We start from the raw sequence: 16,411 nt of genomic DNA on the forward strand, positions 1-16,411 counted from the left end.
GCTTCGCCCAGGATTTCTGCATCGCTTCACTGGCCTCACCGTCTTGCCTGGCTCTCCTGGGAAGGCGCAATGTGCCTGCCCAGGATTCAGCCTCAGCCTGGGGCTTTATCTCCCCTACAGCCTGAGGGCTTCCAGGCCTTTGTTTCTGGAAGTTGTTGCTCCGCTGGAAGGCAGCCAGATGATGGAACCAGAGGTGCACACCTTGAGGAAAGCTTTTTCTGCATTTAGAGGCGCCAAGGGGGCTCCTTCCTGGCAGACCTGCTCCTCCCAGGAGGAGGCGTGTGGGGCCCTCGTGCATGTGTGGGGTTTTCTCAGACAGACCCACTGATAAAGTATTTACATCAGGGTCTTGGTACCCAGCCCTGGTTTGTTTGTTTTTAAAGTCTTAACAACACATCAGCCGTTAGGATGCCGGCTTGTTAGCTTTTGGTTTCTTGCTTGCGGTTTTTGTTTTTATGAAGAGTGGAGAATCCAGGCCTGATCTTCTGAGAAGGAGCCTGCTGTGTGGGAGAAAACGAGTCCCTTGTGTGTCTAATAGTGATGAGGCTCCCGCTTGTCGGACGTTTGCTGTGTGCCCCTGCCTGCAGTGTTCTCGAGGCTTCGCCGCATTCTCGCTGCCATCTTCCCATGATCGTCCAGGTGGGTTGAATTGTGTCCATAAAAAAAAGGTATGTTCCAGTCCAGTTTTGAACGCGACCTTATTTGGAAATGGGGTCTTTGCAAATGCAGTTAGTTAGGAAGAGGTCATACTGGATTAGGGTGGGTCCTGATTGCAAGGACTGGTGTCCTTACGAGGAAGGGACACACAGACACACGCTGAGGACGATGGCCACGTAAAGACAGAGGTAGAAATTGGAGTGATGTAGATACAAACCAAGGAACACCGAGGATTGCCAGCAACCACCAGACGCTAGGGGAGAGGTGAGGAAGCATTCTTCCCTGCAGCATTCAGAGAGAGCACAGTCTTGCCGACACCTTGATTTTGAACTTCTAGCCTCCAGAACTGTGAGAGAGTAGATTTCTGCTGTTTTAAGCCATCTGGTTTAGGACAATGGAGCCCTAGAAAACAGTACAGTAGGGATTACCTAGAAGGGTATTAACCCCATTTTGCAGATGAACAAACCAAGGCTCAGAAGCGTTAAGCATCTTGCCCCAGGTCACTCCGCTTCTGTGTGGAGACGGACAGATGGGGTGATGGCATGATGGTGCTGCCAAGTCCACACCTTCAAGGGGGTGACTCTCTGATGCTTGCTATTTAGGACACCTGGGGTTCTTCAACTGGAGACAAAGACAGGGAGTCTCGAGCAGGGGAGTGTGGGGGGATCCATCAGGGTGTCTTAAGGGAAGGAAGATAGAGGACCAGAGGAAGCACAGGGGCTTAAACTTGTCTATTAATGGTTTGTTTTTAAATTGGCGATACATATAATGGTACAAAAATTGAAGAACACATAGTGAGAACATAGTTCCCTCTCTCGCCCCTGCTGTCTTGTTACCCAGTTTACTAGTTATCAGTTAGTTATACCAGTTCTCCAGCCCGGAGGAAACCAGTCCTCAGATCCTTGTGTGTTCTTTGAGAGCTAGCTGTTTAATATAGAATATATAACATCTAATACACAGAACATTTGTAGGGTCTTTATATCATGGGGTATGTGTATAATACTGTGTGTATATAACATCAATTTAATGTCTTTATAATCTACGTGCTTTTCTACCACTTGCATATATATATATTTTTTGATTTGAATTTTGTTGTTTTGAAAAAGAAACACAACCAGATGGTATGATATTCATAAGGTACCAAAGAACACACAGTGAGAAGTCTCCCTCTTACCTAATCCCCAGCCCCCCCTCATCTCCTCCCTGAAGGCACCTGTTTTCTGGTTATTCTTGTTGTCTATTTACTGAATATATCTCAGAGATCTCTCTGTCAGAACAGAAAGAGCCGCCTCATTTATTTTTATGGTTTATGGTATTCACGGCATTCTGTTATGTGGCTGTACCATAAATTATTTAATCTGTCTGCTGTTGCTAGCTAGGATGACTTACATCTTTGCTGTGACAAACAGTGTTCTATTAAATAGCCTTATACGTAGGTTTTTTAAAATATCTAGAGAAGTGGAATTGTTGAGTTGAAGAGTTAAGTGCATTTGATGTTTTGATGGTTATGCCGAACAGTCCTCCAGAGAGTCTGTTCCAATCTCCCTGTCCCCAGCCATAAATGAGGGTGCTGATCTCCCCACTGCTTTCCAACCCACTGTGTTAGCAACATTTTATCGCAGTTGGTGCCTTATTTTATTTCTCTTATAACGAGTAAGCATCTTTTCTTTCTTTCTTTTTCTGGGGGGTGGGGGGTGAGAGTGCGAGAGAGTGGGGGGGAAGCAGAGGGAGAGAGAGAATCTTAAGTACGCTCCACGCCCAGCACAGAACCTCATGTGGGGCTCCATCCCACAATCCTGAGGCCATGACCTGAGCTGAAATCAAGAGTTCGATGCTTAACTGACTGAGCCACCTGGGTGCCCCTGACTGAGCATCTTTTCTTGTTGATGTACTTTAATTTCTTATGATTTGTGGGAGCTAGTTTTAAGGAAGTTAACCCCTCCGTGATTCAAGTGGCAGATAGAGGGGCGCCTGGGTGGCTCAGTTGTTAAGCGTCTGCCTTCGGCTCAGGTCATGATCCCAGGGTCCTGGAATCGAGTCCCACATCGGGCTCCCTGCTCAGCAGGAGGCCTGCTTCTCCCTCTCCTGCTCCCCCTGCTTGTGTTCCTGCTTTCACTGTCTCTCTCTCTGTCAAATAAATAAATAAAATCTTTAAAAAAAAAAACAAAAAACAAGTGGCAGATAGATTTTCTCACTTTAGTTAGATTGATTCATCCTTTCTAGATGAAGAAATTCTTCTAAGTTTTCATGTCACATGCAGGCCTTCCTTGCCCAGATTTACATATTAAAAAAAACTCGTTTTCTTTTTTGGATTCATTTTTCATATGTCAATCTTTCACCCATCTGGAATTTATTTTGGTGTCATGTGTGAGTCAGGGATTCAACTTTATTTTTTGCCAGGTGGCTATCTGTGTGTTCCATTCATTTATTAAATAATCCCTTCCTGTCCCCAGACTTGACCTGCATTAGCTTTCTTTTGCTGTGTAACAATAGTACCACAAACTTGGTGTTTTAAAACAGCACACGTTTATTATTTCATGTTTTCTGTGGGACAGGAGACTGGGCATGGCATAGCCAGGCTCTGCAAGGTTCTGGTCGAGGGGTCAGCTGGAGCTGCGGTCTCATCTGAGGCTCAACTGGGGAAGGATCCATTTCCAAACTTGCGTGGTTGTTAGCATTCATTTCCTCACAGGCAGCTGGATGGAGGCCTCATTTTTTTGCTGGATGTCGGCTGGGGGTTGGTCTCTGTTCCTTGGCATGTCACAGCATGGCCTTTTGTTTCATCAAGTCAGCAAGAGAAAGAGGGGTCCTGCAATGTTCTGTAACATAATTGCATACATCCTGTTGCTTTGCCTTATTCTGTTGATCAGAAGCAAGTCATGGGTCCTGTCCGCATTCCAGGGGAGAGGATCACACAAGGGCTTGACACCCGGAGAAGGAGGAGGCTCTGCAGGGGCCTTCTTAAGGGTGTGTCTGCCAGCCTACCTTACTATACTTTAAATTTCTTTTTTTTTTTTTTTTTAAAGATTTTGTTTATTTCTTTGAGACAGAGAGAATGAGAGACAGAGAGCATGAGAGGGAGGAGGGTTAGAGGGAGAAGCAGACTCCCTGCCGAGCAGGGAGCCCGATGCGGGACTCGATCCCGGGACTCCAGGATCATGACCTGAGCCGAAGGCAGTCGCTTAACCAACTGAGCCACTCAGGCGCCCTATACTTTAAATTTCTATGTATATTTGAACCCATTTCTGAAGCCCCACCAGCTTTGGAGGCGTGGTAGAGGAAGAGAAGGCTACATAAAGATGGGGAGGAGGTGCTTGTCTTTCCCGACTCCCTGCCATGAGCCTAACCAACCCTGGCCAGTTGCAGACTCTGTTTCTCTGAGACCTTTGGCAGCTGGCTTCATTCCCTGGCTGAACTTGACACAAAGGCTGCCTGCTACCTTCATGCCCACACTCTGTGTCTCCAGACTGAGTTAACCTAGCAACTGCTTGGGTGTAAAGGAAGTTTGCAGCTTTACTTCCATGCATTTGAGCTGGAATTCTGTTTTATTAGAGATTATGTTCATATTGGTGAATATTACCTTTTAGCTGCACCACTGCCTCAAGATGAAATCCAGTTTGATGTTGCAACTTGAAAGTGTTATCCCAGTAGAATGCAGTAATCGGACAAACTGTGTGTGGGGGTTAGAGATGCTGATGGATTGGTACCAGTCCTCTTCCCTGGAGAGCACAAGCATGCAGAACAGGCCTCTGGAAGAAGGATGGGAATTCTGGCAGCTGTGTTCTCTTCACACTTCCTTGTATCAGTTTTATTACCTATGGTTTGTTCCCCCCCCCCCCCAAATACCCAGTTAGTTTCCCAAAGGTTGTTATGGACTGATTGGTCTGCTGGCAGTAGAGGGTTTAAACTGTAATTAAAAGATGATGGGGGCACCTGGGTGGCTCATTCGGTTAAGCGTCTGACTCTTGATTTAGACTCAGGTCAGGATCTCAGGGTCGTGAGATGGAGCCCTGCGTTGGGTTCCACGCTGGGCATGGAGCCCGCTTAGGATTCTCTCTCTCTGCCCCTCCCCCCCCATGCACTCTTTCTCTAAAAAATAAAATAAAATAAAAGATGATGGGTTGCAGCTACCACAAATAGTGTATGAACTGGTGTGCCTGTGGTGTGAGCTCGGGCACTGAGTTGCACAGGGTGGACAGGTATAGGAGGATGCAGTCATTCTTGATGGAGGGAGGGGAATGGAACCTGTCCATGGGCCAGGACAGAGAGTTGGCTTGGAAGAAGAAGGGGTAGTAAGGGATTTTTTTAAAAAGTGGAAGGGTGTGAGACCAAAAAAGAATTTTAGTGTTGTTCCGATGTGCTGATGCTGGTAAAAACTTCTCAGAACAAGTGAGTAAGGAATTGAGTGGCCAGGCTCAGGAGAATGGCTGTTTAGAATATGCCTTTGGCAGGGTTGGAGAATCAGTTGATGCAGAGACGGCCCCATTTCGCTATCGGGTAGGAGGAGTTGGGAGAGCTTTCATTTCCCTAGGAGTTTAGGGTGCTGGCTGGGGAACTGAACTGGTCCCACAGTTGGGGACCATCAGGGTTGAATGAGCTGATGTTGGCAATAAACCTGTCAGGTAATTCTTTGAAGTTGCTGCCAGTGAATTGGATCATGGTAGAAGTTGAACTTGGAAGTGTATACATTTAGATCCTTATGGGCCTTCACAGTCAAGAAAAGGATTGTTAGAGGGATTAATTCTGTGGATCCCACTCTTCCAGAAATGTGGAGGGTCAGTGTCCTAGTAGGAAAAGGAAGATTGGTGGAGGTGACCCAGGACTTATAGGTGGTGGGGCTGGAAAGTTTGTCCCTTGCAGCAGGTGATGCGAGCTGGCCAGGGGAGCCTCTGCAGGGGGCTTGTGTATGGGAGAGAGGGATGGGGGGCCTTGGGAGAATGGATGATGGATGTTTACTGGAAACACTGGCAGATGCCACCAGGAGGGAAGATGTTGGTATGTCTTATGCACACTCTTTAACCCTCTCCTGGGCCAGTGGATGAATTTGGTTTCATTCATTATCAAACTTACCATGTTCCAGGCATTGTGGTAGGCACTTGGGTATCCTGAGTTGAAAAACACAGTCTGTTCTCTCTAGGAACTCAGTGTAGTGGGTGTGGGAAAGACACTTTGAAGTATCTGAGATGATGTTGGAATAAATGGGACTTCTTTTCCTGGAAGAATCTGTTTGAGTTGAATTCTGTTTTGTGGCAGGGTGGAGAGTGACTTTGGTGGTCTCTGTGTTTGTGTGTGCATGTTTAGCTGTATCGCTTTGGCTTTTTATTTTTCTTGGACTCTTGGAAATATGTGTGCTTAGAATATATTTGTAAATGTGTTTTGTTTGGGTGCTCTCAGTCTATTGAAACTCAAGCCAAATTCAGTAACTTGATTTATTAGCATGAAAACTGCATTGCTCAGGCATGTGCTTAGCCCACTGAGTGACTTTCAGAGCTTTCTGGAGGTAGGTGATTCAGGGTGGCTTGATGGCTCCATGTATCAGGGACCCAGGCTTCTTTCTTACACCTTCTCTGCTAACTACTCCATGGCCTAGAGTGACTGCTTGAGTACCAGCCATGACATCTGAATTCTAGTCTGGAGGAAGGAGACAGATCCTTAGTGGAATGAGCTCCCTCTTAAGGATCCTTCCTGTAAGTCACATACAGGACTTCTGTCTACATCCGTTGGCCAAAATGTAGTCTCACAGCCACATTCTGCTGCAAAAGAGACTAAGCAATGGGCTGAGGTCAAATCGGGAGCCCTCCTAGTAACTACAGGAAGAAAAAACACATAATAGGGGGTATATGCAGGGGTTAATTATGAAGGGAAATAGAGCAAATACTAGAGTCTTACTTCTGAACTCTTGTTTTAGGACAAGAAAGGGTGCCGCGGTACCTGGCTTTGCTAGGTTAGTACATTACGGGAAACATGCCCGATCCTCCCGGGCAGCTTTGAAAGAAGAATGAGAGTTATCCTGGAGAGTCCAGGTAGGGAGAGACCCGATAAGGTGCCTTAAGGTTGGGGGGCGGGTAGGGAAAATGGACAGTGGCGTCGAGCCAGAACCCCACGTCCACTCTGTGCTGTGGATGCCAGTTTTCAGGGCTGCAAGGCTTCATGGAACATGCCCCAGGGCAAGCTCTTTTTATTGATTCATGACAGCTTATGATGCTCTGGGGTGATGCAGGGTAAGCTGGCCAGTTGAAAATAACCAGGAGCTCATTCACATTTTTGGGAGGAAGGGAAATGGCATTGAAGCATCTCTCCCCATTCCGGCAAAGGCAGAAATGCAAACTGTAGCCCTCTGTGAGCTGGATCCTGCCTTTCTCCAGCCTCACGCTCCCTCGAGGTTCGCATACATACGGCAGTGCAGAGCTGCTCCGTCCAGTCCCCTGCCCAGGGTGGTAGGGTGGTCCGGGGCTGGGCAGCCTCCTCCGTTCCGTTCGTGACTTTCACGTGACACATGTCTGGTACTGATGTGTGTTCAGTGTTTTCCTGCACACATCAGCTCTCCTTGAGGTCCTAAGCTCCTGGGTTCAGTGGGGGCTATTTCACACACATCCTCGGGTCCCCAGCACAGCTGTGCTTGGCGTCTGTGGCTGGACCCCGCGCCCTAGACTTGAGGGCCCCTCCAGGTGTCAGTCCTGGAAGGGTTTCCATGTTTTCTTAGCCTCATGGTCTCACCTAAGCGGGAGGCACTGCTTTACCCAGAGCAAATTATTGAGCAGGAAAAGATAGTTAAAGGTAAATTTATCACCAGCTGAGCCCTCCCGAGTCAACTCATCGAAACATTTACATTTTAAACACCCACAGTCAGAGTGGTTTTCCTAGCAGTCCTAATGCCTTGGGTGTTAGGGAGAGCGAGAAGGAGTTCTTTAGCTTCAATGCCGTTTTTGCTTTGAGGGGTACAGCTACTGAAGCACATTTTCTGTATCCATTCATCCGGTGATGGGTACTCAGGTTGCATCTGCATCTTGGCTATTGTGAACAGTGCTGCAGTGAACATGGGGGTGCAGATACCTTTTCAAGTTCGATGAGTGTTGGGATCGTGAGTCTCAGAGCTTCTGGTCCATTTGTTTTACGTTGTTGCTGTTCTTTTGCCTCTTCTGAAGGCATTGGGTAAGCAAGGTTATATTGAGTCAAGTTAGCTCAAGTTTTTCCCTAGGTACCCTGCACAAGAGAGAATTTATAAGATATACCGGACCTTGTAGCTCTGTGCAGAGACATACGGTGTGGATGTCATACCTGGGACAAGGTTCCTGAGCCAGTGGCTGTCTCCTGCAGAGGGATCTCCTGGTCTCTTGATTCCAGCCTGCCTTGCAACTGTTTTGCCATATGTGTCCTTGTCTTGTCTCTTCTTATTAGCCAACTGTTTATCAATGTGGAGCTTTATCAAGACTGTTAGAGAAAGGTCCTATATCCTGTGGGGCCACGTGATTCGGTGGAGGCCAGCGGCGTGGGAGATGAAAGAGTTCACTGGAGGCAGAACAAAGGAGATAGAAGTTTATGGAAGACACTGCAAGGGAGTGGCCGGCAGGACAGCAGAGGAGAGACCCTCTGCCAGGAGGCAGTGGTGGGGGGCTGTGGTTAAAGGGGAAGGTGAGGAGACATGGGAACGTATGGGATTTTCCTTTTTTGGTACCTGTGTCCCAGTGTAAGTAGCCCCTTGGTCACCTAGGACTTAATGGTGGCTATTTTGAGGTGGGTGGCCTGATGGCCCTGTCTGGATTCAGTCAGGGGGTCACTGTGGACCCTTCTACCTTACTCAGATGTCCATTGCTCAAGTTGGTTGCCTAAAAGCGGCCTCTACTTATCCCTTCTCTAGGAGTGGCCAAGCTGGCTTTAAATATTGTTGCCTTTAAAATAACAAGGTGATAGAGATTTTTTTTCTTTTTCTTTTTCTTTTCTTTTTTTTATTTGAGAGAGAGAGAGAGTGAGAGAGAGCATGAGAGGAGAGACGGTCAGAGGGAGAAGCAGGCTCCCCGCCAAGCAGGGAGCCAGATGTGGGACTCGATCCAGGGACTCTGGGATCATGACCCGAGCCAAAGGCAGTCGCTCAACCAACTGAGCCACCCAGGCGCCCGAGATTTTTTTTTTTAAATGGAGCCTCTTAATTGAGCCTTAATTTCCATGGAAGTATTTTTATAAGATTTATAACTGTATTTAGTTGCTCTGTAATGGTACCACCAATTTGCATAATGCTGATCATCCAGGCAGTCCAAAGTAATTTATAGCTAGGTCTTCATTCATTACCAGGTGGCAGATAGTATCCCCATTCTGTTGCTGGGGAAATTGAGGCTTCTTAGAGAGAAATATATGACCCATAGAAAGTCAAACCACAGAGGGAATTACCACCAGGGTTCCCTGGCATTTGTCTTTCCTTCTCACCAGTGACTTTATCAGGATGGGCACAATCTCGTTAGGGAACTAACCTACTGGCGGTGATTAGTTGGTTTGAGTTACTCCTTTTAGAAATGAGATTACTGTTTCTCTTTGCATACATAAAATGGAAATTTCAATTCACTTTGCTCACCCACCGTGAAGGTTAATGAAGGAATGTGAGCTTTGTTAAGCAGTTTGGGAGAACGACAGTATGAGAAATGTTACGTTGTTAATGGTAAACTTGGGCTCTTGTAGGGCGCCTCGTGGAGGCGGTTTCTGGTTTTCCCAATTACAACACAGGTGCTGATAAATCCCAGTCTCCTTCCTTTCTGTCTAACCCAGCCGAGGACTTCTTTCAGAATATTCCCCTACAAACCAGATGTTTTGAAATAGCTTGTTGCCAAGCTGCAATTATTAGATAATAATTTGTAATGTTAAAACATTAATGGAAGACATTTATAACTGAGAGAGGAGTCCACTGGAAGGATGTAGTTATTGTTACCACGCTAATGTGTTTGAACAAAGACATTCGATGTGCTAATTGCTTGGCATTTAGGCAAGTGGACACGTTTTATTGGCCCTTTTGAACCAGTCCTGGGAACCTTCAGGACCCCCAGCCACTGGGGACCTCAGTTTGGAAGTTGCTGATGGAGACCCCTGGGCCACTGCTGACCCCAGGAGAGTTAAGGCATTATCATTTAGGTTTTGGTTTTCATATTGGTTGGGAAATTTCATGTAAAAAAAAATCTAGGAAATCTTTCTCTCGGGGGCCCATGGTCTACCTAGAGCTGTGACTGGTTCTTTCAGTTCTCTTTTCCCCATGCTCCGGGTCAGTAGGCCACACCTTGGGGAAATACAGACCTCAGTGGGAAGGTCGACAGGGAGGGACAGCCAGGACTCTGTAGGCAGAGTGACTTGAGCCTGGACCCCAGCTGTGTGACTTTGACTATGTCACTTAACCTCTCTGATCTCAAGTTTCTTCGTCTGCAAAATGGAGGCAGTATCCACCTCAGTGGATTATTGTGAGGACTACATGGGATAGCATTTATAAGAAAGGGGTATCACAGACTAGCACCCGGTAGGCTCTCCATATTGTTAGGAACAAAGTAACTCATGGACACGGAAGATTCTGTTGGCAGGTACACATCCTGTTGAAAGATTTGCTCTCATATCCTCATACTTTGTAAGAGTACATCTCTCTAATGGTCATGCAGATAGTCCTAATACTGCGATGTTCCCCCCTCCCTTTGGGGAGGGAAGTCAGTTCCATGGGGCCCTTTCTTAGCCTGCAATTTGCCCAAACCGCCATCATCACAAGCCGCCCTCTGGCAATATGGCCTCGGAAATCCAAGGGTGTTTGGCGCCTCCCCCCGAGTTGGCATTGCCCTAGCTTCAGCTGTGAGCAGGAGCCGGCGGTAGCCCTGCCCTGCCCAGGCTGGGAACATGGTGTGTGTGTGGGTATTCGAGGCACGCTTGGGGCGCCTGTCAGAAAAGCTGCATTTTCTACTCTCCATTCTTCCATCGAAAGCTGAAGAAAGGTCCTTTCTTACTTGGCCTCATGGCCTGCGAGTTGGAGCTCTTTGGTCCTTCCTTCCTCAGTTTTATTTCCTCAACTTTTCTGGGTTGGTGTAATTAGTCCCATGTTTGGGGCCTCTTTTGTAAACTCTTTGAAGACAAGGGCTGTATCTACCCTACTTGGGACATATTGGGTGAAATAAAATGTATTATTAAAGTGAATTGTACTTGTTCCTTTTAACTTTCTGGCTACTAGAAGTTACATATGTGGCGTCACTGTGTTTCTTGTAGACAATGCTGGTTACAGCCCCCTCTCTCTGTCCAGTTAGTACCCTGTGTGGACCCACCTGGGTCGTATGGCTGGGTGGAGGGTTGGGGGCAGAGGTGGGCATGAGGTGCTCTGACTGGCTAGCTTAGACCACTGTAGTGAGGTCTAGTGAGTTGAATGGTCACCCCTCAAAAGATTTGTCTACCCCAAACCTGTGTGTGAGACTTTTGTCCTCCAGAATTGTGAGGGAATAAACCTCTGTTGTTGTAAGCCAGCCAGTTTGTGGCCACCTAGGTTTACAGCTCTTCTAGGAAGCTCCTACACTAGGAGATGGCTGCCCATTATCTCTGATGGAGGCTGGGGAGGAATCCCCGAAAGGAACCGGAAGAAGCTAATGCAAAAACTGGGCTGGGCTATTAAACTGTCACTGTCACAGTCCCCTGTCCCACCCTGTAGAATTATTCTGGAAATTAGAAGTGATGATATATACAAAGTGCCTAGCTTAGTTTCCACAGTGAAGGAAGTTTTCTTTATTATGGTGAAAGGTGCTCTGCCATTCTCCTTAACCTTGGCAACGAGATAGAGGGTGGTTGTGCCAGTAATTCTAGTAGTTTGGAGGTATTTCATGTCTAGGTGGCTCGTGAGGCTATCCTCCAGGTTTTTGGGTTATCTCCCCTATTTAGTTGCATGGGGAAGAGGAGAAACAGTTTGCTGATTATGAGGGTTTTTTTCCCTGCTTGATGAGAAATCTGCTTTCTTTTTGGTGCTCATTAAGTACTTGAATTGTATCGCTCCATTTTTGGGAAAATAGCGTTACTCTAGTTTACCTAGAGATTTTGGGCTCCCCTTAAGATGTTAGAAAAGGCTCTCACACTACTAATTGCAAAATAAACATTTCCAGCCCCATGTGCAACAGACATATTTGGCCAGTATTTATGTTGGTGGGGAAGAGAAAGAGTATTTGTTGACTGTCTACAGTACGTCAGGCAGTTTTGTGCAATCAGTTCGGTTAATTTCTCATGCAGGGCCTGCAGGGTATTATTGCTTGGTTGATAGACTCTCTGGGGTGAAATGACCTGTCCGGGGGCACATCCTCAGTGGGAAAACTGAGAGTCCTATTCCAGCCAGTCTTGCCTTTTCTCTGAGGAAGTGGTGACATAGCAGCAAAATGTGTAAAACAGGTCATCTGGGCTAGTCTCATTAGGTGGGAATTGGGTGGGGTGGGTTGTGGGTGGGGAGAAACTCTGTGCCCTCCCCTGGAGCCCTCCTACCCAAGCTGACTGGGAGGCATCTCTGCAGAGCTCATTTCGAGAATCATTTTTCCTTACTTGATGCCTCCCTCACTCACCTTCTCTCTGATTCTGTGGATCGTCCGTTGCATTTGTCCCTTCAGTTATCAGACTATAGCATTTCGAGGTTTTCATCTGAGATGAGTCAGAACATGAAGTAGGCTCCACGGGAGAGAGTGTTTCTGCAGATTCCATAAGTTGGCCTGCCGAGGTGGTAGAACTTTCAGGAGAATGGGATGGTGATGCTGAAAGTCCTCACTGGGGCGCTTTCATGCTTGGGCTCCACCCAGGCTCTGTGTCTTGGAAGGTAACCTGCTACTTATTTATGGTGGTATGCTCACATAAGGATGGATGTTAGAGAATGTATTAGTCAGAGTATGATAGGCCTTTGCTGCAGTAATAAATTTCCCCAATAGTTCATTGGTTTAACACGTACAAGTCTACTCTTCACTTACACAAAGACTCTGCGGGGGGGGGGGGGGGGCGCAGGAATGGGAGGGGCTCTACTCCTCATGATGACTTTGTCCAGGGCCGATCAAGGCTCTCCCGCCTGGAACATTGGCGTAGCAAGGGAAGAGTTTGCAGGAGTTGTCATGTGCTGCTTCTTCTGTTCCTTACCCTGAAAGTGATAGGAATCACCTTCCCCACATTCCATTGGCCCAAACTAGTCAGCCTGGGAAGTGAGGGCAATGGGGCGGTGCAGATGGGGATGGTGGTATAGATGCCAAAGATGGAGGTGAGTACCACTCTTTGTCACAGATGGTGGAGAGCACACCTGTTGATGATGGGTTCATTAAATCCAAGCCTGTGCTCAGGCCCATGTACTTGAGAAAAAAATTTAAGACCTGGGCTCCTCAGAGTCAGGGGCTGGATTTCTGTAAATCTCTTACCGGGCTCTCTTCCTCACACTTTCTCAGCACTCAGCGAATGTTGGTTGTGTTGAATTCATGAGACACTTAAAATCTGGGTCTGATTGACAGTGCCACTTCTTTTAGACATTGGGTTCGGGTCCACTCTGATCCAGGATGGCCTCTTCTTAACCCGATTACATCTGCAAAGACCCTCTTTACAGGTTTAGGTCACATTCACTGGTACTGGAGGTCAGAACTTAAACTTATCTTTGGGGGGTGGGGAGACACAATTCTGCCCTCTATGGTAGTATAGGTAAAGGCTTAACACAGTATGCACACACAGTAGGCCTTCAATAAATAGTAGTTTCCATTATTCTTCTCAGGAGAGTGTTTGGGAAAACCCATGCGGAATTTTCTGACTGAATTTTGCTGTATTTTCAGACCTTTGAGGTTTATAGTATCAATAAAACCAGAGCATTTTCTGTTGTTGTTGTTGTTGTTTTTGTAATGCACAGCTTTTATTTGCAATATGATGTTCTTCTAGGGTATGTATATGAGATGCCATGCATCTCAATTACGGAATGGGTTTGGCATTCAGATTTTGAGTGACTTTCTTTCGCCCAGTACGGTCGGTTTCCTTCTGGCACTTTTGTCTTGCTTAACGATGCAAAACGGAAAATGCACACAAATGGTTCCCCAAAATGAGGACTGTCGTTATTGCTTCTTTTACCTCTGGGGCCCCAAACTGCAGAAGCTTATTTACTGCAAGGCAATGAGGGCTCTAAATCTCCTGCCTCCATATATTACATTCTGTATTACACTCAAACATGGCGAAATTAATTGTGGCCAAGGCAGGGGGGACAGGAAAAACCTATAATGGTTTATCATATTTTGCAGGCTTTGTGAGGGCCATAAATTTAAGCATATAGGAATTATATTTATTCCTTAGATTTCACAAATTTGTCACGTACCCTTTCTCTGAGGATGACAAGTTCTTTAAGACAACAGAGTCTCGGATTTTGAAGTAGAGAGGGGGCAGTGATGGAGATGTTCCCGGTGTCCCAGATGACCACAGAGTCGTCCCTCTCAAGCTCCTTGGGTTACATGGCTGTTAATAGCTAAATTATTAATGCAGGTTTGCTAGTGGAGGGAAGCGGTTTTGAGTATTGCCTCTCCTCTAACATCAGCTCTTTTATAGCCACCATTGTAGGAGTCAGATTTCATATGGAACAGTTTATAAATTGAATAGTGTGTGTGTGTGTGTGTGGTGGAAAGAGCTGCCGTCGCCTCCATATATCTTGTGAGTGCTCTTGTGAGTCTGAAACCTTGCGATGCAGGAATTTACATCTTGGAATTCGATCAACTTGGACCTGGCTCAAACAAGGAAATTGACCTATTCCTGAATTCTACTGATGGTTCAGCAGCTTCTGTCGCCATGGAAATACCCTGTTTGGATAGCAAAGTTGCATATTCCAAGGGTTGAAATTGTCTGAAATGTTAGGTTCTTTTTTTTTTTTTAAAGATTTTATTTATTTATTCATTCATGAGAGACAGAGAGAGAGAGAGGCAGAGGCAGAGGGAGAAGCAGGCTCCCCGCAGAGCAGGGAGCCTGATGCGGGACTCGATCCCAGGACTCCGCGATCATGACCTGAGCCGAAGGCAGATGCTTAACCGACTGAGCCACCCAGGCGTCCCTGAAATGTTAGGTTCTTTAAGATGATAGTGAAGCACTTTGGCCCACAGATTCCCCTGATGGCTGTGTCAGTAGGAATGCAGCTTTGATTTGATAATCTTTATTTTCTTTTCAAAGCAAAAGTCGATAGATTGATTTTAAAGAAAAATCATAGAATGATGTAGCTATCCCTTGGTATTACCCCTGTAGCCCGCTGGCATCAAACTTTGTTGACAGTGTCCGAAAGAAACACATTTATATGTCTGCACAAACATTTGTACACGAATGGTTCATAACTGTGTTTTTCATAATAGCTCCAAAGTGGTAACTACCCTGATGTCATCAGTAGATGGATGAGTAAATAAATGCGTTCTATACATGCAGTGAAATATTATGCAGCCATCAAAAGGGATGAAGTACTGATGCGTGTTACAACACGACTGAACCTTTAGAACATTATCCTAAGTGAAATAAGTCAAACACAAAAGACCACATGTTGTATGATTCTGTTTATATGAAAATGTCCAGAATTGGTAAATCCATGGAGATGGAAAATAGATGGGTGGTAACCCAGGGCTGGGGTGAGGGTTTGAGAAGAGCTGGGGAGTATAAATGCTAATGGGCATGTGGTTTCCTTTTGGGGTGATGAAATATTCTTAAACTGATGTGGTGATGATTATGTAACTCTGAGTATACTAAACACCTCGAGTTGCATACTTGAAGTGGGTAAATTTTATGGTATGTGAATTATATGTCAATCAGGCTGTTAAAAATCACATTTGCAGGGCGCCTGGGTGGCTCAGTCGGTTAAGTGTCTGCCTTCGGCTCAGGTCATGGTCCCGGGGTCCTGGGATCGAGTCCCACATCGGGCTCCTTGCTCTGCGGGGAGCCTGCTTCTCCCTCTCCTCTCCACTTGTGGTCTCTCTCACTGTCTCTGTCTCTCTTTCTCAAATAAATAAATAAAATCTAAAAAGAAAATTATAAAAAATCACATTTGTAGCACAAGCTAGATCATTTATATGAAGCTGAATCAAAACCTACTCTTTTGTGTCTGATACATTCTGGTTGATTCCAATCTATTCCATTCTGTTTCTTTAAAAAGTTGCTAGATGTGACCCACCACATTGATTTTTCCATAACCCTCATTTTTATAGATTCCTTTCCATTTTACTGATGAAAAACACTGAGTCCCAGAGCTTAAGAAGTGGGTGCAAGGTTACCCAGTGTATTAATGACTAAGTTGAGACCATAAGCTGTCTTCTCTGACACGCACACCAGCTGCGCTAGCCTAGAGGTCTTTTTAAAAGATTGAGCAGAACTTGGGGTTAAGAAAAGGTACTGGCAATGAATAGCCTCCTTGTCAACACCTTCACATGGAGTCTGGAGTGGTTAGGAAAGCTCATGCCCTAGAGGATGGCTGGTTGCATAGTTTTGCATCGAGCACGGTATTCAGTACATGGAACACCACATGGCCACAGTGTAGGCAGGCAGCCCCACTTGTTTATTTTTCAAGAAAAGATGCTATTTTCTGAGTATCGCAGGGTAAAAACTTCAGAAATTTCTTGCTGCCTGTCATTTAGACTACCTGGCTTCCCTAGCCCTTCCACTGAAAGTAAAATTCAAGGTAGGGATGGATAGAAATTTGAGAAAATACCTATAGGAAATTAAGGAGAGAAGGGAAGCTGGTGTTTCCCTATAGCTTGTGACCCCGTTTGTTGGTGTCAGTGAATTGTCAATGAACATG

The 16,411-nt window shown here is 46.1% G+C and overlaps 1 protein-coding gene across 1 annotated transcript in view; it reads left to right on the top strand.

The window, feature by feature from the left end:
• Window positions 1-281: 281 nt before the first annotated feature.
• LDLRAD3 (low density lipoprotein receptor class A domain containing 3) overlaps window positions 282-16,411 on the top strand; it is a 201,990-nt gene continuing 185,860 nt past the window's right edge. Inside the window, exon 1 of the mRNA XM_035012581.1 lies at window positions 282-639. Coding sequence (XP_034868472.1) covers window positions 456-639 — 184 coding nt within the window. The 5' untranslated portion in view covers window positions 282-455. The remainder of the gene's footprint in view (window positions 640-16,411) is intronic.

This window comes from Mirounga leonina, unplaced genomic scaffold, assembly GCF_011800145.1.
Source record: "Mirounga leonina isolate KUSES-001 unplaced genomic scaffold, KU_Mleo_1.0 Mir_166, whole genome shotgun sequence".
NCBI classification, from domain to species: Eukaryota; Metazoa; Chordata; class Mammalia; order Carnivora; family Phocidae; genus Mirounga; species Mirounga leonina.